General features: G+C 41.6%; 1 protein-coding gene across 1 annotated transcript in view; it reads right to left on the bottom strand.

Moving 5' to 3' along the window:
- ptprk (protein tyrosine phosphatase receptor type K) overlaps window positions 1-22,460 on the bottom strand; it is a 135,739-nt gene extending 113,279 nt beyond the window's left edge. Inside the window, exons 1-2 of the mRNA XM_069657296.1 lie at window positions 22,155-22,460; window positions 16,177-16,200 (exon numbers count right to left, since the gene is read on the bottom strand). Of these exons, the coding sequence (XP_069513397.1) occupies window positions 16,177-16,200; window positions 22,155-22,236 (106 nt within the window). The 5' untranslated portion in view covers window positions 22,237-22,460. The remainder of the gene's footprint in view (window positions 1-16,176; window positions 16,201-22,154) is intronic.
- Window positions 22,461-23,046: the final 586 nt, after the last annotated feature.

The following is a 23,046-nucleotide window of genomic DNA, read 5'->3' as shown; positions in this document are numbered from 1 at the left end:
GAGTATTTTTTAATGGAAAAGACCACCTGTTTCACACCTCAAACTTTGTCTATTTGTACCTTGTTTACCAAGCGACGGTACAGTTGAATACTTAATGAGTTATATTTCCTTCAAATACTGCGAGTGCGTAGCTAACATGAACCAAAAATGAAGGTTAGCTTTCTAATTTGGGAACTGTTTAAGCCTGAAATTACAAAACATTATCACAGTAACATTGGACTAAAAAAAATTCTGGTCTGAAATACATATATTTCAATAAATTAATATATCAATATTACCTATATTTACCTAATAAAGATTAGAGTATTGTTTGGCCACCTAAAGCTATTATTTTTTGTCTGTTGTTACAGCTCGTGCTACCTGACTCTTTGTTTACATGATTGATTGCTTTGATTGGACACAGCTACCGTTGTTTCCTAGCACCTGATTGACACAGTACTGCAGTCTTAATAGGGAATTTAAGCAGCGACGGTTAAAGGGATAAGTAAGTAATTATACGCATTTTATGGTATTTGTCATTTTGTTAGTTATTAGTATATTTGTTAAAGATTTACGCTAATTTGACTGTTTTCCTGTTTGTTATACATCCGTCATCCGTTGCCAGCAGCAGTCAGGACAAATGGATGCTTAGTGACATTGGATTTCTACCACTACGGCAACACGTTGGGATGTTTCACAGGTGTTTCCGTGGATGCTTAAAGTCCCAAATAACGGCGTAACCTGATTTAGCAAAGGGATGAAATGTATCTAGGCAGTATGATATGTAGAAAGACCTTCAGCAACAAACTTAGTGATGGATTTATGAATAGCTCGTGCAAACCCATCCAAATCATTAAGTATTGGTGCATCTGCAATGTCAAAGCTGTCACCTTTAAAATGTGGGTCACATATGGCGAAGAAGGGCCGACTGCCTGAGGTCAAGTCATTTTACCTTCAACTACATCTCCCTTGTTAAATCAAAGCAGCTCCAGCCAAAAGCTGAAGAATGTGAAACAGAAACAGGCCCCTGAAAGACAAACAGACGGATTTCAGAGCAGAATCAGTCTCTGCACGGGATTCCAGCCAGTTAGCAAAGTCAACACACACACAGAAACACGCACGAGAACAAGGAACAAAGTCCACCTCTTAGTCTGTGTGAATATAGGGTAGCTATGCGTATTTAGCCTCTTTCTGCTGGTCAAACTGTAACCTAACTACATCCTCAAATCCCCTCTCCACATGGCAGATGAGCTGTTGGAGCATGAAACCACAAACAGGTCCCAGACTTAAAAGGACTAAAAAACTCTACTTAACAGACGAGATAAAGATAGTCCGAGCTCTGCATCCTATCAAACCCGCATAACTTTCACTCCCTCCCCCTGTCTCGCTCCGCTGTTGTTATCAGCAGAAATGGAGGGGGAGGAGGAGGAGGGGGGAGGAATGAAAGAGTGCAGCTGCAAGAGTTTGTTGTGTCAGTCGGCTCAGTTCTGGCGTAGTTCCTTATCACACTTCAAACAGCTCTTGCTCCTTCTCCCACGCACTTTTCTCGGCCCACTTTTATTCTGTATCGTTTACTCCCAATTCTCCATTTGGTACAGCATTACAGCCTAAGTCTGTGTCTTAGGACTGGGCCTTGAATCTACATCTAAGTGTTTCTTATCATGCTTTTAAAGTGTCTACGCAAACATGTCCTCTGCTGTTAAACTTTCTTAAACCCTGGTCTCTTATATTCTGTGTGCAAGAAACACAGCAAACTACTTTCTTCATAGCTTCTAGGGTAAATTGACAGAAAAAGTTAGACCCCTTCCAGTGAAGATCCAGTGTTTAACCTTGTAAACATCTCCATGTGGTGTTCTTCATGTGCTACAAGACATATCAGGGACAACATCAAGAGTCATCTCCATGGCTGGGCCTGTCTGCTTTTAAACTGCAGTGTACCAAGGACAGGCTGAACAACACGTTTTCAGATTGGCAGGTTGGAGACGTCGCAAACCTAAGGAGCCAATCCCGTTAATGGACGGGGTGACGCTATGCATATCATTATGTGTAACCTATGGCAACCACTTCGGCGATGCGTGAGCCAGCTGTAACCGCCATCGTAATTTTTGCGAACTCACTACTGACTACTAACGGTAACGTTACTACTACTAATTACTACATTTCAAGCTAGCTAAGTTTCAACAAGTTGCCACTAAACGATGGCAGAGATGTGTTTTGTTTTCATGACGGAGGGGGCGGTTGGAAATGTACATAGTGGGCGGGGACTATAAAGATTCAGGAATGTTTAATGAGGGAGAAAGAGGAGATGCCTTGGGAGGATTTTTACAAGGTGATTAAACGTGTTTTGCAGTAAAAACATATTAGACACAATTTACTATTTCAAGAAGAGCATTTAAAATATGACTGGAGCTGCTCTTTAAGCTATAAGGCTAAAAACGGTCTCTTAAATGTCTTATTTGTAGATCAAATCAAAAAATAAATATCAGTATACCTACTAGCAAAGCCCCGTGTTTAGAATTTGTTGCTTTGCCTCTCACAAACTGTCAAAATGGTGAGAAATTGCAACCTTGTGAAGCTAACAGCCATAAAAACAGACTGCTGGCAATGCTAGCTTGGCTGTTAGCAGTAAGGCTCAGCTGAGACCCCATCACTGGATTCAATTTACCTTTACAAGGCTCATGATTTTAAGGTTGTCTGATTTACAGCAGCTAGAAATGCTGCCAATGTTCACGGTCAAATCTCGATATGAATCAATTTTACTCCTGTTACACTTGTGTTGTACAAAATACACAACAGCACGACTACAAAACAATTTCTTAACTTGTAATTTCAGGTCCAAAATCCCTCCTTGAACAGGAATATTAAATATATTTGTGACAGCAGAAAAAGCTTTTTAAATTAACTGAGTGAAAGAGCCAGCAACGAAGACAAATGGCATCATACTCCCAAGATACATTAAACCTGAGTTTTTTAAACCACGCTTCATTATTCTCTAATAACACGCTAAATTGATATCACAGCAGCCAAGGAAAATGATTTACAATTCACTTGAGAAGTCAGGACAGACTGGGGTTGTCATTACAGCCGAGGAGTGGAAAGCAAATGTAAAGAAACGGTCTTTTTTCCATCCCACTCTTTGTTCACAGCGTTGTTTAGAAGAAGTTTGGCTCCTCGTTAAGTAGGAGGAGGTTCTGCACAGCTCTAGGATGGATGCGTTGGTTGCCAGTAACAGGCGTGTTGATTTCTCTGTGATTCTAAGAAAAAACAGGCGGCATCATGAACGTGAGTCATGTTTGAGGAATCCCAGAGGAGGGAGATACATGCTGAGTAGTTTTCTCTGGAGCAAAATCGTCACTGGGATATTAAATATAGACCAAACTATTTATTTTAAACAGAAGAGATGAGGATTCAGTTAACCCCTTCAGATGCTCTTCTCGCTCTTTCCCCCTTAAGTAGGCGTAAGTGTTGTTCAACAGTTTTTAACACATTTATATTCTGAGATCTATGATGGTTAAATTGAGTTTAATATACAAACCCATTCCATCAAAATAAGAATATTTTAGTTTTTTACGCATCGTTTAATTCACATTTCCCCAAACATTCAGCCTGTCATGTTTGGTTAAAGCTGTAAGATCTCAGTTTCATTTTCTTTGGTGGCACCTATGGTGATAAACGGTAACTGCAGGAGCACACTTCCCAGATATCCAGACAGTGCTGCATGTGTGACGTCCACGGTTGGCTCCAGTTGTAACTCTTGATTTTCCTCGCTGACGGTCGCTTTCCTTTTTAGACTGTTTGCTTCATCTGAGCGTCGAGTTTGTTTCTTTTTCTTTGGATTTTCACTTATTGTTGAAGTTGTATCTGTAGTCATCCATCTTTTCTTTGTTTGTTCAGCCATAGTAGATTACTGTTTACTCGCAACACTTGCAGAGAGCGGAAAAGCAGCCGCTTAGCTCCGCCTACCCTCTCTGGCAGACCAACCACTGCTGGGTGATGGAAAACGCGTCACTAACTGGGCGCCGCTTGTGATTTTTTTCTGCCAAAGTCGCCACAGACACCCAGTCTGTAATACTGCAAATGCAAAGGCTTTCATCAGTGGGCCATAGGCTCAATCACCATTGTGTTTCCTCACTCGGCGATAGATAGTGACATTTATTTAAATGATAATCTTCGAGATTATATCTTTAAGCTGCACAACCAGTGTTTGTAATGATGTAATTTATGGTAAATCTTGGATATAAGTTAATTAAAAGTTGCAGGCAACAGACTTGCTGCAAAACAGAAAGTCTTTTACAGAACTTTCATTCCTCTGTACGTGTGTGTATTTGTGTGTTTTTGTGTTTGAAAACTGAAGACAACAGGCACAAAAAGCTGTGAAAGCCTCTCAAAAATCTTCACTCACTTACATAACAGTCAAAGCTCTGTAAAAAACCAAAGCAAACATCACTGAGCTCGGTGCATATGAACTTTAAAAAACAGTTTATCTTTAATAAAATGTCGCACCTTTGAAGAGGAAGAGCAAAGAGAAGTGTCCACTTTCTCACATTGCACAGGCCGAGCTGAGAGTAGAAATACATCATTTTAACCCCTCAGAAAATGAGCCATATCTGTATCAAGAGAGAGAATAAACAAGGGTGATATACAAAGTGTTTTGTGTCAAAATTGGTGCTACCGTCTGTGACATTATGGGTCCTCGTTTCATATATATAAAGTACATCAAGTAGAACATTGTGTAAAGGGTGTATGGTTTAATGTAAACTGCATTAGATAGATTTTGGCCTTTAAACATGTATTAATGTGTCCTATTAACCATCCTATGTGATTGTTAAATACATGTGCAGATAAAAGAGAGAAGGAGCAACAGGACAAACTCTGTCAAATAGGCTATAACCTATTATTAGCGACAGAAGATGAATCCTCTAACAGCAGATTTGTTTTCTATAAGCCTTCATGAAATCAAATCCCTGCAATGGCCTGTTTTATTAAGTAGTGTTGAGCTTTAACATCGTCGCCAGTGATGATGGAATAAATATGTTTAGGTCAAACACACAGCTAGAAGTACGTTCAAGGGAAAAAACCCTGTTCTACCCCTCCCTCTCTCCCACTTCTGCTGCCTCAATTAAAGCCCCCCCCTCCTCCTCCTTCAATCGCTCCGGCTCTCTTTGGACCACTAACCTTGATTCACTGTTCTACTCGACTCTGCCTCGGGCCGGGACATGCATCCACACACACACACACACACACACACACAAAACACAGACATGTACAGACAGAAAGATTTACAAGCCGACACAGCGGCGTGCGCAGAACGGGAGATATACACATGTAGTTGACCATGGTAAAGTAGACGTGGTTAGTTTGGGGCCTGTGTGAGGGGAAAGTGTGGCTAACCGAAACCACATGTGGCTGACTCTCTCCCGCTCCATCCAGAGGTATGTCAGCCCTCTGGAGTGTGTGTGTGTGGAGGGGGAGGTGTGATAGAGGCACAGCAAGCTTCGTGGCTCGACTTTAACCTTTATTTACCCAGGGAGCAGTTGTGTTGCTGTTTGGAGCAATTCCGCTGCACATTCACAAGGTTACCGCGCTGTAACTACACTTTGCTACTGGTGGCGGCTGCAGCAGTGCCAACAGATCAGACAGAGGTTAAGTGGTTTGCACAAGGGTAAAGAAACAAAATCACAAGATGCTGAAACCGCAGCGTACATTAGAACAGCTGTTTATGTGTCAAACATGTCTGTGGCTAATCAAAATATTAACATCCAACATATATATTTCCTCCTTTTTTGGGTCAGTACAGCTGATCGCACACTGCCTATTCTCAAAGGACAGTGATGTAATGCAGGACATATATTGTAACTCTTAAGTACAGCAAATGAAAATTCCCCTGCTGCTTCCCCGCTTTTCCAATACCTAAAATAAAGTGTATTTCCTGAAAATAGGATGACAAACTTTTCAACAGTGTATGCAGGTCAAAGGTCAAATAAAGAAACTCCATTTCCCAACACAGTGCGCTACTGTGTCTACTGACTGGCCATGCAGATTCGCACAAAATCGATCAGCTCTGCCACGACCTGCGAGCCTGACGGAGTTGGCATCAGATCACATCCTAACAGGAAGAACAACTTTGACTTTGTTGCTTGTATGAGCTTTGATTAAAGAAATTCAGGGACATTTGCATGAGTTGTAGCCTGTGTAAAAGCACCTCTTTATTGGTACAGTTGTTTGACAGCATAAACATGAAAGCTTCATCACTAAAAATACACCTACAGTGACATAATGTACATTATTCTTACACGTCGGACTGAAAGTACGAAGCTTTGGTTAGCTATTTTTTGGGCTAGCTGTAGCTATGATGATGCAGATATTTGAGCAGCTCAGATTTCCAATATGTCCACTACATAATGACCCTTCTTAAGTTCTGCCCTTTGGTCACTCTTGCTAGGTCGGATTAGCGTGGGAAGAAGAAAAGTGACCCTTTGTAGCGCTAATACACATTCCAGCTCCAGGCTAAAATAACACCCCCAAAAAGTGCATTTATTATTTTGTTTTTGGGAAGAGATTAAACACGTCTTTTCCACGACTAGACGATCACGTTTTGCTTTAATAGGACATTTAATTTTCTTTCAGCATAGAAGCGCCTGCAACATAGCATGTGTAAGGAAAGGTTGAGCAAGGTTTCGTCAACTGCTTAACTGTTTAACACGGCAAAAGGGGGCGGGTGTAGGATGTGTCAACTATGTTTATCAATAGCCTCTTTTACATTGCCAGTTCAAGGCAGGATTATTGCGCCTCTGTTAAACCTTCTATGTAAAATGCACGGAGTCTGAATGGCGAAGTTGTTCTGCCTCTGAGCCGGCATCAGAGGTAGTAACAGAGGCGAAACGGGACGCGCAGGCGCTGTTTGTTTACACACAGTAGAGTAGCTTTACGCAGGCGTGCTTGGTCCAATGTGAAATGGAAAAGGCGGCACAACAAGCTTTGTAACGGCGCTGTGGCGGCACCGTAGGGTTTATACGCCAGCACTGTCAAAGAGCTGTAATTTGTACACATGAGTTTGGTATTAGTCTGACTCAGCAGCAGATACATAATTAAACTTTAAAGTATTCTACAGATCGTAATAGTAGTTGTTTCATCAGGAGAATCAGTTCACGCCACAGAACATCACTGTATTTTCCCCACTCAGACCTCCACACACACAGAGTGCAGTAGTTCTGCTTCAAACCTGTACTTAACTTCTTTCAGCTCACTTTGTAGTGAGGGACTAACCCTACGAGACAGAGCGACGCTGTGTGTTAAGGTAGTATTGTGTGTGTGTGTGTCTGTGTGTGTGAGGTTGAGCGTAAGAGACAGTTTGTGTCATGGGGAGGTAGAGCTGTATCTGCTAACCGTTACTCCAACAAGACAGCTCGCTTTGCTCACACACATAAAACACACACGCGCACACACACACAAATGAGATGCACGCACAGACACTTTATTTACCTTTGGCCCAATATAGACATAGTGACAGTTAACCAAGCCACTTAATACAAAGAGACAGTTTCTTCTACAAAGGTTTATATTCAGAGGGGGGTTAGTGCATGTGTGTGTGTGTGTGTGTGTGTGTGTGTGTGTGTGTGTTTCAGAGTAAATCTGGCTGAACTGAAAACAGAGCGAGAAAACACTAACAAAAGCATTCCAGAAAGTGGACGAGAGAGATAGCAAGACAGAGGACAAGGAGGAGAGAGGGAGAGAGAGGCCTTGACGTGATACAGGAGGGGGTGAGGCGGAGACGGAGGGGAGAGCTTTAAATATCAGATATAATAACACAACTCTTTATGTTTGGAAGCCGACATCAACTTGTAATAAATACAGAACCTTTTGTTACATTGACAAAAGATGTACGTTTTAAGCAACAATTCAAAAGATTTAAGTTGTAGCTTCAAAGGAAAATGTTCTGCTTTTAACTGTGTTTTTTTATCGTCATAAGTTAAATTTCTTTTGGTTTTGGTTTATTGGTTGTACAAAAGGAATCTGAAGTGTCACCTTGGGTTTAGAAAATTGTTAATGGCGTTTTTGTTTTTACCTTTTAGTGAGAGTTTAAAGTCAAACCAGGACTTAATCAAGAATGTAATCAGGAGAGTCATTAATAATGAGACTAATATGAAGGTAAAACATTTCAGATCAATCAACACTGTCCAACTCGAACTCGACCTTCATCAGGCAAAGGTTTTCTGATGAAGCAAATACATGTACTTCCTGCAAGTTGGACAGTGTGCGGGAGTCTACCTGCAATTCTGACAGATGTCGTGTTTGTTGTAGCTGCTGTCAAACAATAAAGACTATTTGGAAATTAGTACATTTAGGTCATTAAGATGTTAAAAACAGTGCTTTTGAGTCAAACTCTTATTCTGAAAGCACTGCTCTGTTCTTGTGTTTTCATGTTGCTCCCTGCGTAATTGCACCTTCCACCTTAAACAGGCTCAACACACTTTATCCCTGTAATACAACACCATTCAGTCTGGATTTGAGCACACAAAATCCCACCCTTGATCTTGTTGTGGGTCTTTGCAGGGGGAAACACTGCAACAGGGGGGAAAGGGGGTAGAGGAGGTGGGATAAAGAGGGGGGGGAAAGGGGCGCTAGCTGAGGACAGAGGGGGGAAAGGAGGGGGAATAAGGAGTACATGAGAATGGGGGAGGGTTTGATAAACATTGTGTTGCTTTGTTTGGGTTAGTGGGCCATAAATTCCAGGCAAAGGGGAAAAGACTGGAAAAGGGGATGAGGTAAAGTAACCATCAGGAGGAGGCTGGAGAGGAGAAAAGGAGGGAGTCGTACTTGGATGTGTTTAGAGAATTAAAGGGGAGTTGTGAAAGCAGAGGAGTGGACAGGAGAGGAGAGTTTGTTTGACTAAACTGAGTGATTTCACTCGACTCCTCCAGACGCGGTGGAGTCTGCGTAGCATCAACATCACGAAGGAGAGTGTTTGTGTGTGTTGCATTATGAGTATCAACATCAAAATCAAATACCTTCACAATAAGCATCTCACGGCGACCTGCCAACAAAAACCTCACATGTCCTATTTTGGTGTTTTTCTTGGTGCACGTTGCTCTGCAGCTGTGCGTCCGTTGGGAATCTCACTGCACTGCCTTCTTATCGCTTCCAGAGGAAAGGACGCACTGTTTGCACCATTTAAAAACTTTGTAGTGCTGTTATCAGTGTGGCAGAACTCCTGCTCAGTGTTTCCCACAAGGATTCATTCAGTTCTGCTCACTTAAAAACAGAAAGGCCTTGGGGAAATGCAGGCTCAGTAGGTGTCCACACCCTTAAATCTTTTGAAACCCGAGAAAAAAACGTTTGTTTGGTTCCGTGAATGCGAGGAAATAAATCTGAGGAGCGGAAAGTTTCAAGGCTTTAAGTTACAGGCTGCCCTGGCCCCTCTGTCTGCTGAGCTGAATATTTAAATTTCAATGTAAGCTAGTAGCATAGTGTGATGTTTACATTTGTGACCCCCAAGAAATATGCGTTTCACATGACGAGCAGGACATAATGCAGTTTTGTTTGACTTTCTTTGTGGATTAAATCAAATTGATGTCCGTGCTGGCCATGAAGAGAGAAACGCAACTCCTATTGAAAGAGACAGAGTACCAACTTTCTGTCCTTGTTCTGTGCAGAACGCATTTGAGAGTTAGCTGAAGATAAAACGCGGCTGAGTTAAACAATACAGTGAATAACCTCCAAAGTTAAGTACAGAACTGCTTCTTTGTGTTTCCACGGAGAGTGTGACCTTGTTAAGCTGAAGTGGAGTGATAGTTGTTTTGTACTTAAAGACTTGAAAGAAAGTAAAGCTGCAACTAATGATTGTCATTATCTATTTTATTGCATATCATTTTCGTGATTAATCGATTAGGCTGTATCAAAATATAGTCAGGAAAGGATTACCAGAGTCCACAGTCTTCAAAGTCTTGCCCAACTAACAGTCAGAACCCCATTTAGTATCATAAAGGACAATGAAAAGCAGACAATACTGACATTAAAGAAGGTGGGACCAGAAAACGTTTGACATTTATGCTTGAAAAAAATGATGACAATTGGTTTTCCTCCAACTCAAATCGTTGAAACGACTGATCGTCGCCGCCCTCGAAGGTATCCACTGATTTGATTAACTATAAAGTCAACTTAGACCAATAAACAACTTTGCACAGAATGAGGGCCAAACATTTTACACTAAATCTTTACCTTTTGAATCTAAGGGATCTCTTCACGGCTAGTATGGACCACAGGAACAATTACAGCAACCCTTTGACCCTTTCAACGTATACATGGGTAATGAGTATAGATTTAAGAGTTGAAATTATGTGAATCTGCCGTTTGATTTTACATAACAGAACGGCATATCGAGTCTTAAATCCAAAGATATCTACTTTAAAGAGGGGGTATTATGCTGTTTCACATTTTAAGACATATATATAATGTTACAATGTTGGATGTCCAGACTAAACGTGGGTGAAGTTTCAAATCTGTCGGTAAAAGTATGTTGGAGTAATCCCCAGGCTTCTCAGCTCAGTCTGCGTTTTTTTCTACACACTTTGTGATGTCACAGCAGGCTTCGGAGAGCTGGCCAATCAGAAGATAGTGGGCTCGTAGGGGCGGGGTTTCTTAAAGGGACAGAGCTGAGTCGTTTCAGGCAGAGGCTGTATGAGGGCCTGCACAGAGCACCAGTGTGAGAAACAGGAGTTTTTTTTAACTGTAAATGATGCTAAGCTACTCTAAAGGTATCACAGAGTGAAAAATGAAGCTTGAAATTAGCCTCTTTAAACGAATACAAAAATCTGGAGATCCTCATATTTGGGAAGCTGGAACCAGCAAGTGTAAACAACTTAAATTACTTAATAACAACATTTGTCAGCGGTTAATTTGCTTCCATTTTCTTCACTTGGTCAATTAAATATTTGTATATATTTAGAAAGCTTTCTCTTTATGAAATATTATTCAAAAATTGGTATTCTTTACGATTAAATGCCCCTAATTAATTCCCTGGCAAAGCCAGTCCAAACACTCACTCTTTTCAGGCTTCTCTCTCTTGCTCATTCTTTTCAGCATCCTCTTCCGCCTCGGCTATCATGATCGTTTTTAAGCTGTTAATTTCAGCTAATAGTTACGTAATGTTGCTCTAACGTGTCTGTTTAACAAGTTACATGTAGGACAGACAGTGTCTCAGCAGGACCGACCAGAAAAGTGACAGACAGATGTTCAACATTGAAATGTCTGACTGCAGACTCCCACACACAGCCTGTCTGTTAGAGTGATTGACTGTAGGTGCGTACACGTGTCCGCGATGCTGTCAGACTGACCATGTGTCTGCAGTCATCCAGTCATCTGCAGACAGGAGGGACACACACACACACACACCGGATGGCTGGGCAGACAGACAGGCAGACAGACAGACCAAAAGAGAGATTACGATGGAGGACGGATTGATAAAAAACTGCGTAACATCATTTAGAGGAGAAAGATAACTGTGGAATATCTGCTAGAAGATTTAAATCTCTGCTTACACCGAGAGGACCAGTTCTGCAGTGATGTGAAGATACATGGTCGGGGGATGGAGATGATAATCTTAATGGACTGGTCATCTGTCTGTGAGCGCACGATTCACACACACACACAGAGGGGGGTTTATATCTGGAAAGCTTTCTGCTGCTTTCGACTGAAATCAGCTTAAAGAGCAGAGGGGAGTTATTAGAAAGGGCCGTAAGAACTGTAGAAATAGTGTCCTTTTTGCTATCAGGATATACATACTGTGGCTGTAAGTCCTGTGGGGCTTTAACACGGGGCTACACACAGAGATCAGGGGGAGACTTGCTATGGTATACTGCACAGGGATTGCTTATGGCTACTTTTATGCGTGTGTGTGTGTGTGGTGCAGCTTCATGACAGATGTCTTCTTAACTGGACTAATGGAAAACACTTCAGCCACTGCCCGTAGCTACACACACACAGAAACCCACACATAACAGCCCTTCGGCCGTGGCTATAAACCCAGTCCACCTGAAGGCCAACATAAAGAGGCTCCATCTTTCATACGCACACAGCTTTGTTTTCACATTTACTGAACGTACAGACAACACAACGGCCTCAAGTGAAGCAAAAAGAACAAAGCGTCTTTTTTACGGACAGCTTTGTTTCCGTCTTGAACAAATTCCGTTGTTGCCTGTCACTTTAGAGACACGTCCTTATCTTAATTTGTCTGGAGTGTCTCTTAAGGAGCTTTGAGTGGGACTGAAATAGCTCCTGCCAGGACACTAAAAGGCTCATGCCCCTAAAAAGTCAGACTTCTGATTGCCATTGAAATCCTCCTTTTAAAGATCATTTTTGGACACTGTTTAGTTTATAGAAGAGGAAGATGATTGTGCAATTATGTGGCACGGGTCCCAGGACAGATTTGAAGCAAGGAGTTGCACTTCAGCAACCAGAATTTCCCAAAACTCATGTATTTTGGTCCTCTGTGGTTTGGCTTAACCCGAGTATTGTCTAGTGTTTGGTAAACATGCAGGACAATGCAGGGTTTTGTTACAGTGACAACAAGGAAACTGGAGACTTAATTTAAGGTTTAAGCTCCTGAGGCAGACACTTACATCAGCTCCAGGGCGAGCTCCTCACTTAAGGTTTCCTTCACAATAGTATGATGGGATGTATTTAATATAGATATAGCTATGTTGTTTTTAATCACAGCTGAGTTTTACACCATTTTTATGGAGGAGAAGAAATAGAAACCTGCTTTTGCTAACATCAGAAAATGTATACACATAATCAAACTGATATCAAGCTGGTGTAACTCCCATAAATGTGGCTCTAGAGGCCAACCTTACTTTCGAAGGATTATTAAGGAGAAATTCAGCTTTGCACTACAAGATTATCAAGCCGATCAGAAAGTTTTGTTCTGATTGTATTAAAGATTATTTTGCCAGATTATCCTGTGGTGTGAGGTTTGTTAAGACTGATTTGTCTTCCCCGGATCTGATATTAAGGATCTGATATCCTGATGTTTGGGGGGAACCCCGAGGAAAGCTGAGCATGCACGCTGTGAATCGTCACGTGGAACGAAGCGATAGGCAAACGGCTAGTTTGCGAGATTTCCAGTTTTGAGAGCCGGACTCTGTTTGTTGGTGAATGGACTCTGTAAGTGTGTGGTGTGCTGTTTTGGTCATATCATTGCTGTACACACACTACAGGAACAACACTGTTCCCTCTATAATTATCTGTCGTCATGTCTGAGGTCTCATAGTTTCTCTCTGTTTTTTGTGTGGGCCAGCCTTAAGTTTTAGAAAAACTAACAGCTTGGTATTTCCAAATGTTCTGTTTTTATCTTCTGGATGGAAACTGAAATCTTATGGATATGTTACGGTATGTTAATGTGCCATCAAAGCAGATGATCAGGTCTCCATGAGCTGGAAAAAGAGAACATCAAACATGAAAACTGACTCTCAGAGTATGATTGTGTCCCTGTATGCTGGAAATGAAGGGAGAATCAAACAAATCGCCTTGGAATAACCTCAAATTCTTCCTCATCCACAAACCCACAGAGCAGTAAAGCTTGTATTACAAACACAACTTGTCTCTGGGACTGAGTTGAGTGTAATCTACTGAGATCAGTGAGAGCTGAGGTAGAACCTGCCAAAACCATTTTCAACAACCTGTCCAGCTTAACGTGAACTGACAGTGTTTCTGCCCCGCTGGGCTTTCATTAGGGCTCTATTATTTTTGTATTAAATAATGTGTGTTTTGGAGCACAGCAGTCGAATGACTATGTTTGAGTCCACAAGTGTACAAAAAAAAGAAACTAAAAATCCTACCTTTTTTTCTTTAGTTTGGGGTTTTGTGTAAAATCAGCCGAGGATTTTTATTGTCTGTGATTTTTGTAAATAAAAATATAAACACGATATTCGCTTTGATTTTGTCACAGCAAAGCAAAGCCTTGTGGGATACCAAACTCTACAGTTACACACTCTGTAAGCAGTGTGTGCCGTCTGCGACGTTTTTTACTAACCTGTCACTTTCTCAGAAAAACACAACTCCCTCATTAACAACCATCCGCTGTGAATGTTTGTGTGTGAAAGACAGACAGACGGCGGGGGAGGGAAAGATAGAGCATAGGTGTGAGACAGAGAGAAGGGATGTGAGGTAGCTAAAGTGGACGGTTATGAGAAGAGAAGAAGAAGAGGTGTGTTCAGACACTGAGGGAACAAAGTCACTCAGAACTCCTTCATTAAAAACCTGACTCAGCTAAACAAACAGCACCTGGAAAACTTCAAACCTGCCGACAGCTGTCTGACTACACAACGGCAGACAGGCAGGGACAAAGACAGGAGGACAGACACGGACAGACAAATGGCCAATGGATTAACTGACAGTCAGGTTGGCAGAGTCACAAAGACAGACGACAACAAACCGGTGCCAGAGCGCTGCAAGTATTTCATCACTTTAGGTTTGTTATTGAAGAAATCATTTCAAGCTACACAGCTGAACACATGAACCTAAAGTTATATAAAGCAATGACACTGTTTCGACACTGAATCAACAAGTTCCACTGAGAATGAAGTAGTTCAACTTTAGTCTCCCCATATTATGTTTTGTCATACTTCATCAAATATCAAAGTTACTGTATCCATTTTTTATTAGTAGTTTTAATGCAAAGTATTATTATTTTTCAATTAATAGACAAATGCTATTTCCTTTGCTTAGATTGCACAAGAAGTGGTGCATTGACATTGACTGTTGCAGGCAATTTGATAAATACAAATGCAGATCCCACTGTTCTGACTCTGGTTTTATGCATATGGTGGCGGCATATGGTCACAGCTTACATAATATAAAAATGGGTTTTAAAAAAAACCCAATACAATAGCTAAAGAGGTTTTTCGACAGCATTTTTTCCTCGCTTATACCAATTCTGATACTTAAACTTGAGCGTTGGCCAATAAGAAGTACCCCTCTAAAACTATATAACTTCTTATACTATAAAAAATTATGGCCTGTGTCCACTAACAGCGTTTTTTGTGCAGGCATTTTCTATACAAAACCAATGCAGGTCAGCGTTTTCAGAGCTCAGCATCCTTAGCGCCAAACTCGGCATCAGCTGTTTTTTGTCCCTGCGCTCACAGCGCTCTCAGTTGAAAATACTTCAACACCGCCGCACTCGTCAATGTCACTACTCCCCCACCGACCAATCAAAATCATGAAGGGGCGGGACTTCACATATCAACTTTGTCAACAACAAGGGCAGAGAAGAAGCTCATCCTTTAGTAATTTCCAGGTGTAGAGCTGGTGCTAACGCCAGGACACGACCCTTTCCATTGTTTTTGTGTTTTCTTTATTAAATGTCCTTAAATAAAAGTAAATAAGCATACAGAGCAATTTAAAACAGACAGAACAGTCGCAACAGAGGGAAGCTGAAGGGCCGCCAGACAACTTTCGTAACCTAGCAACAATAAGCGCTGCTGAGAAGTGCTGTGGGCGCTGGCGTTAGTGGACACAGGCCCTAATACATTATATTGTAGGAAAAACACTGATTTCTGGCACAATTCTGAACATTACCCTCTGCTGGCACCACAATGTTGTAGTTTGTTATTGTCACGTGAGATCTTACCTCAAACCAGTTGATTTTTGGGGCTGAATGTTTGTGGTATCGAATCCGTTGCACACTCACCAATACCTAATTTTAATCAGCAGTATCAGAGGCTCACACTGATATAGGTATAGGTATCAGGACAACTCTAAGTATAGCTTTGTTTACAATATCACAATATTCTGGCGATACCCCTGTATCATGACACGTGTGGTATCGCCAGAATACACAGCCCTAGGGTTAAAAGAACACTGCATATTGGACTTCAAAACTGGCTTCACTAGGACTACGTACTAATCCATTATATGCAGTACAGTTGTGTCAGTGTTAGATCGCTTATTAGTGCAACACAAAAACACCCAAAAATGATCATTTCGAAATGTGATGTTAGTAGACACACGTTAGCTAAAGATTAGATGATCGTATGAGCAATTGCATCACTACAGATCTCTACACATTGAAACGGACTTTAAGTGACAGTTAAGGCGAAGACTATGGGCAAATGATGACGACACCAAAGACTATAAAAACAGGATGAAGATGAGTGTAACAGATGAAGCTCAGCTCTCGGCTGACCACTCGTAACTCACCCTTCTCAGCGCGCCCCATGTGAGCTGCGTCCAACAGAAGCAAAGCAGAGAATAAGAAGAAATTAGATTAGATGGCATGCAGAGGAGTAAAGTCACAACAAGAGAGAAGCTGTGGATCTTGAATTCAGCAGTCTAAGCGATTCATCTGCAGATGACTTGCTAGATTCATTGTTGTTCATTCAAAACACTTCCCATTTGACACAGCACACATGCGTATGTCTGAGTTTAAAAAGTTGTGGGGTCAATCGGTTGGCTCGCACATGCTCTTTAACACAAACTCTTTGTCCAACAGATGCCCGACCCCGACCTTTCCCCTCTGCCTCACCTAACCCTCACGATGACCCTAAAAAAACCCATGCTCCCAAGACTGTCGTCACCTGTCGCCGCTTGTCCCAAACTCCCCCTCTCTTACACATACACACACCGGTTATGTCTCCATTATACATATCATTATCACCGCATACTAGACTACACAACTGGTACTGAAGCTGCTCACATCTGTGCCTGTGTGAGGGAGAGAGAGTGTGTGTGTGTGAACTGTAATGTAATTAATCAGCTGAGAGTGTTGATTACTTAATCTGTCATTAGCCAACCATGTGTGTAAGTGCGTGTGTGAGTGTGTATGGGAAGCGGCAGGGTGCTCCAAGGCCCCCTTGTACCGACAGCTGTGACCAGAGCCAAACAGGGCCGAGCTGAGATTGATGATACCGGACTAATAACCATCATTCATCAGGGATGTGATATTTCAGGGATTCGGGATTTGTTTTGGATGTGCCGCCTTCCTTCATTTCCAGTGGGACTCAAACACTTTCATGGTTCACTTCCTGCTCGCTGAATGATGATTTGAACCCTTCATGTAGCAGTATTTAAAGGTTAATCCTGACAAAACATTTGGTACATTTACATCTGCCTGTTTTTGAATGTGTGCATCACATGACAAACCCCAAAAAGTCAACATCCTCAGGCAGAGTCTTTCTAGAGGCCTTATTTTCCTGATCATTAACATTCATACAACCTGCTAAACACACAGGGCACATGTGCAGCAGAAGAGACAACTTCATTCATTGAGAAAATTACAAATGCTTTGAGAGCTGCAACAACTTGTTAAATAATCACTTAGTGGCTCAGACAAAATTGAAGTTATTCTTGAAGCAACTACTCCAAATATTCTTTAGTCACAGCCTCTCCAGTTGTATAATTTGGTACTTGTCTTTGTTTGTTCTACAATTGAAAACCAAAGAGATTCATTTTACAGACAGTTGGTTGGGGGGAAAAACAAGCATCTTAAAGATGTCACTTCAGACTTTATGACATTTTTCACCATTTTCTGTCCTTTGGTCTTGGATGTATTTAAGGGACATGGATACGGTACTGCAGCTGAGCCTTGCTTTTAAATTTGCCTGTTGGCCGCTTGCGGTATTGCAAGGAAACATCCCCCCTGCGTTCCACTAAATATACTCTCCAAATAAATCACCATTATTAAAGAGGCACGTCCAAGTGCAAAGAAGGTCAACAATGACTCTTTGCGTTCATCCATGGAGGTTTTCAATTCTGAATTTTAAAAGCGGTGACATCATCATAATTTAGACTCTACAGTCTTGGTGGGAACTCAAAAACACTTGTGGGCATATTTAGTTTGTTGCATAACCCAGAAGTAAGCCTTGAAGCTAGAAACCTTTCTGCTGTATGTGCCGGGCCAGCAGTTCTCATTAGGCTGAACATGCCCTATCTTTGCTCTGGTATCCAGCTCTTAGTAATCCATTCATGCTTTTGTAGAGTAGGGCTGCAACTATAAATGATTCTCATCATCAATAGACTCCACTCACAGTGTGGTCTTTTAAATAGCTGTTTGTGCAACCAACAAATACATCAAAGAAATTCAGTGCACAATAATGTGAATGATTCCAATGGAAGGTCACATGTCATATTTCAAAGGGTCAGTCATTAACTAAAAGCGTAATTGAGAAGGTAATCAGCAGGTTAACGACAAGCAAGAAATGCACGGTTGTTGAACATGCATTCTTATTGATTTCCATTAAAACCTCAAATAGGCTTAACACTTATTTTAATTGAAACTTTTCGTCTGACTAGCAGGGCATCCTGTTGTAGGACTTAGTTTTTTGCAGAACATGGCGGATAAAACCTGCACAACAACATGTGTCAATCATGTCATGAACTCTCCCTCACACTTAACTCTCTGGCAACAGCGCGGCGCTAAGAGGCTACACCGTCGCTGTGTGTCGCTAATCCATATCTCAGCCCAAGCCCTCACATCCATTCATACGCACACACACACACACACACACACACACAGTCTAATGAGGGATTAGCTAATGAATTCTCTCAACAGATTAATTACATTTCACAGACACACGCTTGTGTGCGCGCAGACTTCATCCCCAAACGGCTGAAGAAATGAGCCAGTTACTTTCAAAGAGATGGATTTTCAAATCTATCACTAAATTGAAATCCGTGGAAACAGTTTGGCTCTGAGCAAAGCGGCGTTTGATTCGAAAAGGAGACATTAGGAGGGATCTGAAGGACGGCGGACCGAGGCATTACTTTTAACGAGAAAATAAATAAAACGGCCTTTGATTTGGCGCCATTTTACATGGCACGAGTAGAATGAGGAGGCATTTACACATGAGACTAAATGAGAGGCAAACATCTTTGTACCACTGTACTCCGCAGGGCTTAAAAGCATCGGCCTCCCTCTTTCTCTTTAAGTGACAGCAACACACATGGGCTGACACACATTAGCTCCACACACACACACAAGACATGACAGAGAAACACACACACACGCACTCCCTCCTGCCGTTTTCACAGTCTCTTGAGTGGAGGAGATGCCCACGGCCAAAAACCAATGGTTGCATTTCTTGTTTTTCTTTCCTCCTCCTCTCCTCTTTCTCACTTTCACTCCTTTTTCTTCTCGCCTTTCTCCGGAAAAACACACATTTTTATTTCATCTCCCAAATGGAGCCGAGAAGTAATTATAATTAAACCAACTTGGTTCTAATGTTCAAAATACTCAAATAATTCAGAATTATAATTAAAGCAGCTCAGATGTGGTGTTCGGTGGCAGCGGCAGCCTCTTAATTCGTCTGCAGACACTAATGGAAAACAATTATTTCACTTCATTAAGATTAAAGACGCCTGGAATGTGTGTCACAGCTCGATCAGAGAGCAGACAGATTTAGAAAGTTGTCAAATTAACATAAACTCACTCACTGTCTTTGTAAAGTCGTCGAGACGCGCATGCATTCACATTTATCACGCTGACTTTGTAAGCGATAGGCCGAAAACAAAACAGCCTGATAAGAGGAGACAAATTCACATAAATGCCAGAATTTACAGTTTGACTTCCCAAATGGGAAACAGGGAGATAAAGACGGAAATGAGAGCGCTTTAGAGGAAAGACGTATTAACACAAACTCAATGTGACTTTGTTCAGATATGACGGGCAGTTTTTAAATCCTTTGCCATTGATTTCTCTCGTCCTTGTTACTTATTTCACAGTGCGGCTGCACCACAGCTCTCCTGTGATTTCCCGCATTATTGACTTCTCTTCTAATGATCACCACTTTTTCTCTGTCACAGTTCAGACCGGCTGCATTCATGATCTGCCTATTAACCCTCACAGCCTGATCAGTTAGATGTTACACTGCAGGGATCAAATAAAAGTGATGAAAAGGCTCCACTCCTTGTTTTGAGTGCAATAAATGACAAGTTGTCTCCATAAATTAGGATTCACAGCGAGCGCAGAAAAGGGCATTGCAATTAACTCATTTATCCCTTGAAATTGGGTTTCATTGCAATTAAAGAAACCTTTTCCTTCAATCTGATTCACTCAAATTACGTCTTTCTTAGAAAATATATTCTTCTTTACTCTGCGGTACGACCCACTGTAAGCCCTCTCTGTTGGCCCCCTCTCCACATTAGTCATAGCCCACCTCCCGCCCTGTGTTAAGCAGCCTCTGGTCACTAGTATTTACTTGCAAATTAACAGCACTCCGATTCCCAAAGAGGCCTCAAAGAAATTCCACACATTTGTTACCCCAGAGGGCCAAATGGCCACATGAGAGGCGGAGAGGGGGGTAGTTATGGGGTATAGGTGTGGGGTAATAAAACGGTTATAGATGAAGTGGTAATTAATGTGTAATTTCTTTGCAAATCATTGACATGCCTAAGTAAAAACTGAGGCAGAAAGCGACCTTTTTATACTGTCTCTGGTTATTTTCAGGACTTAAAAGCAGCTTGATGTGTCCTTTGTTACAGCCTTATATGGGTTTAGTATAACTTTGGAGGTCAGCTGTCTGACAGCTGTGGAAGTGTCTCTCCTTTTCTCTCCGTCAGTGTTGGAATTCAGAGACGAACAACTGCTTGAATGCGGAAATAAAACGCGCAGGAGACGCAGACAGGTAGAGAGTTTGCTTGCGCGGAGAGCTGCAGAAAATATAAAAGGACTTGTTTTTTCTCTGCGTCCGATCTGTCCAGCATAACTAACAAACACAGCTATACGATCCATTTAGGAGACTTTTGCATCGTCCCGGAGCGCAGTACGAAGCTCCGTTCTCGTAGTGCATATGTGTTTCTGCAGAGTGCACGGAAGAAACGGGAGCAAACCAGGCACACTTTGCGATGTGGGTTAAAACATGGAGTACAGGAGAGAGGGTTTCTATGCATGCATACACGCACTTTATAATGCACACTTTGCATTCTTAAAACAATGGTCATGCAAGCGGTTGTGCGCACTTTTACTACGATTCTATCAAGTTTAGTTTGCATCCTCCCCCTCTTGCAGATGAATCACATCCAACATCATAAATCTTCCCACATTCTCGCGAAACCAGATTCTACATAGAAAGAGTAAGCGATCCTCCTCTTTTCCTATCTCCTGATGTTAAACGGTGTAAAAACAACATCCACTTCATCAAACAGGCGATCGGCGTACAGACTATGTTCCCAGCCATTAGGTTTTACTGCAAGCTGCGCGAATAAAGTTGGAGCAGAAGCGGATCATTTGGTTTGCAAAGAGCGAAAAGCCTCGTAAAAAAAAGAAAGATCCAAAGACAACTTAAAACATCCCAGACTATAGAGAATGGCACAAAAGATAACATAATGGAGATCCGTAAAGGTAGATTGGAGGTAGGAATGATTGTTTAAAGCCGTAGATGAAGCAATGGCATGATTTAAACACCATAAAGGACGAGATCACTGCAATAACCAAACATAATACAAGCTATTAGTGTGATTCTGCGTTAATGTTATAGTTATTAAGCCGTGATCTCCGTGCACACTGTAACTTTTTCTCCATTCATGCGCTGTCCGCGAGGCTGCACGGCTGCACGGTGAACGATGTCTCCCCGCACTATCATACAGGGTCTATACTCCGGTTATATGCACGATTTTAACCTAAAATCCCATGCAAAGTGTCATAATATCACTTGTTGTAGCTAGTTTGCCTGTTAATGCAAGTAAATGCGGTTAATTGTGAATTTTTGACATAAAATCAGACCGTTGTTTCATACAAAAAATCCTCAGTCCGGAGCCCCGAGCCCAAACAAATATTTCAACTTTGTTTTAAACCTTTAAAATTAGTTCAGACTGAATCATTGGGTCAGCAGGCAATTAGTCACTTGTGTAAGTATACGAAACCTGCTTGGCAAACAGCCGACTGTCTCATACAAGCTTAAATGGACAAGGTGACGACTCTCGTGCACAGTAAGAAACATTTCACAGTTCAGCAGTGACAAACAGCATCTTCTCTCAAACGGAGATATCCCAAAACAGCACAAAAGCCGTTAAACAAGCACCACGGTATGTTTCCCACACGGAGGCTAACTTTTCTCGTACACCTAAACACACCTGTCAGGAATTCAAACGCTTACACAGATGGGAAAAACCGTCCAAACTTTCATTTCACCGCACAGAAAACACGCCAAACTGTGTATTTTCCCCCTCTTTTCCTTCCTTACCTGTCGGGATTTGACCGGAGACGTTTCCAACGGTCGACAAGAGAAACAGGAGTCCCGGGAATACAGAGAAAAGTGTATCCATGTTTTAAAACGTGGCCGTTGGTTGAGTCCGTAACAGTTTTTCTCCCCCGGTAAAAGTTTTTTCCTGCGAGTTTCTCCGTCTTCTCCTCCGTCTTCGTGATTTTGTTTTGTGTTTTTCGGGTAATTATTCCTCCTGTTGTTGTGAATTCAGTCGCCCCATTCTCTCCTTTCTCCGGTTTCTCTCTTTTCGCTTCCTACGGGCTCTCGCGGACACTACACTTTGTTTCACGCCGAGAGTGAGGGAGCGCGAGCGAGCGAGAGAGAGCGAGGCAGAGAGGGAGGGCGAGCGCAGCAGAGAGTGCGTGACGTCACGAGGCAGGAGTTGATTGGGGAAAAAAAACAGAAGAAAAAATAATGTCAGAAAACCTGCATTTCCTGTTGTGCTTTTTTTTCCCTTACATGATTTTTACATATCAATATTGACTTTTTAACAACGTTTGCCCTCAGCAATGTTGCCTTAAAAGACCCTAACTTCTTACAGTAAAGTAGTCATTATTTACATTTGAGAGACAAAGAGTATTGTGTGGCTACATTGTACTAAGCTCAATGAATATTTGCCTCAACAATATTTATTTGTTTAAATTTCCTTCTATTGTCTTTAATGTTAACACAATATCTCTCCAATTTTTATATACAGCACATTAAGTGGTGGATAGTAGCAAATATATCTAATGTAACCTACTTGAGTTTTGAGACATTACACTTTTAAATACATTACATATTATTGGTTTATAAAAACTCAAGGCTATAGTTTACACAAGAAGGAAGTCGATAATCAAAGAGCTAAAGTACACTTCCCCTTGAATAGTGA

Source organism: Semicossyphus pulcher, unplaced genomic scaffold (assembly GCF_022749685.1).
Source record: "Semicossyphus pulcher isolate SPU_LCO1_2020_fin unplaced genomic scaffold, fSemPul1.0.p SCAF_11, whole genome shotgun sequence".
NCBI lineage: Eukaryota > Metazoa > Chordata > Actinopteri > Labriformes > Labridae > Semicossyphus > Semicossyphus pulcher.
The sequence above is the reverse complement of the archived record's forward strand: the minus strand, read 5'-3'. Positions and strand labels throughout refer to the sequence as shown.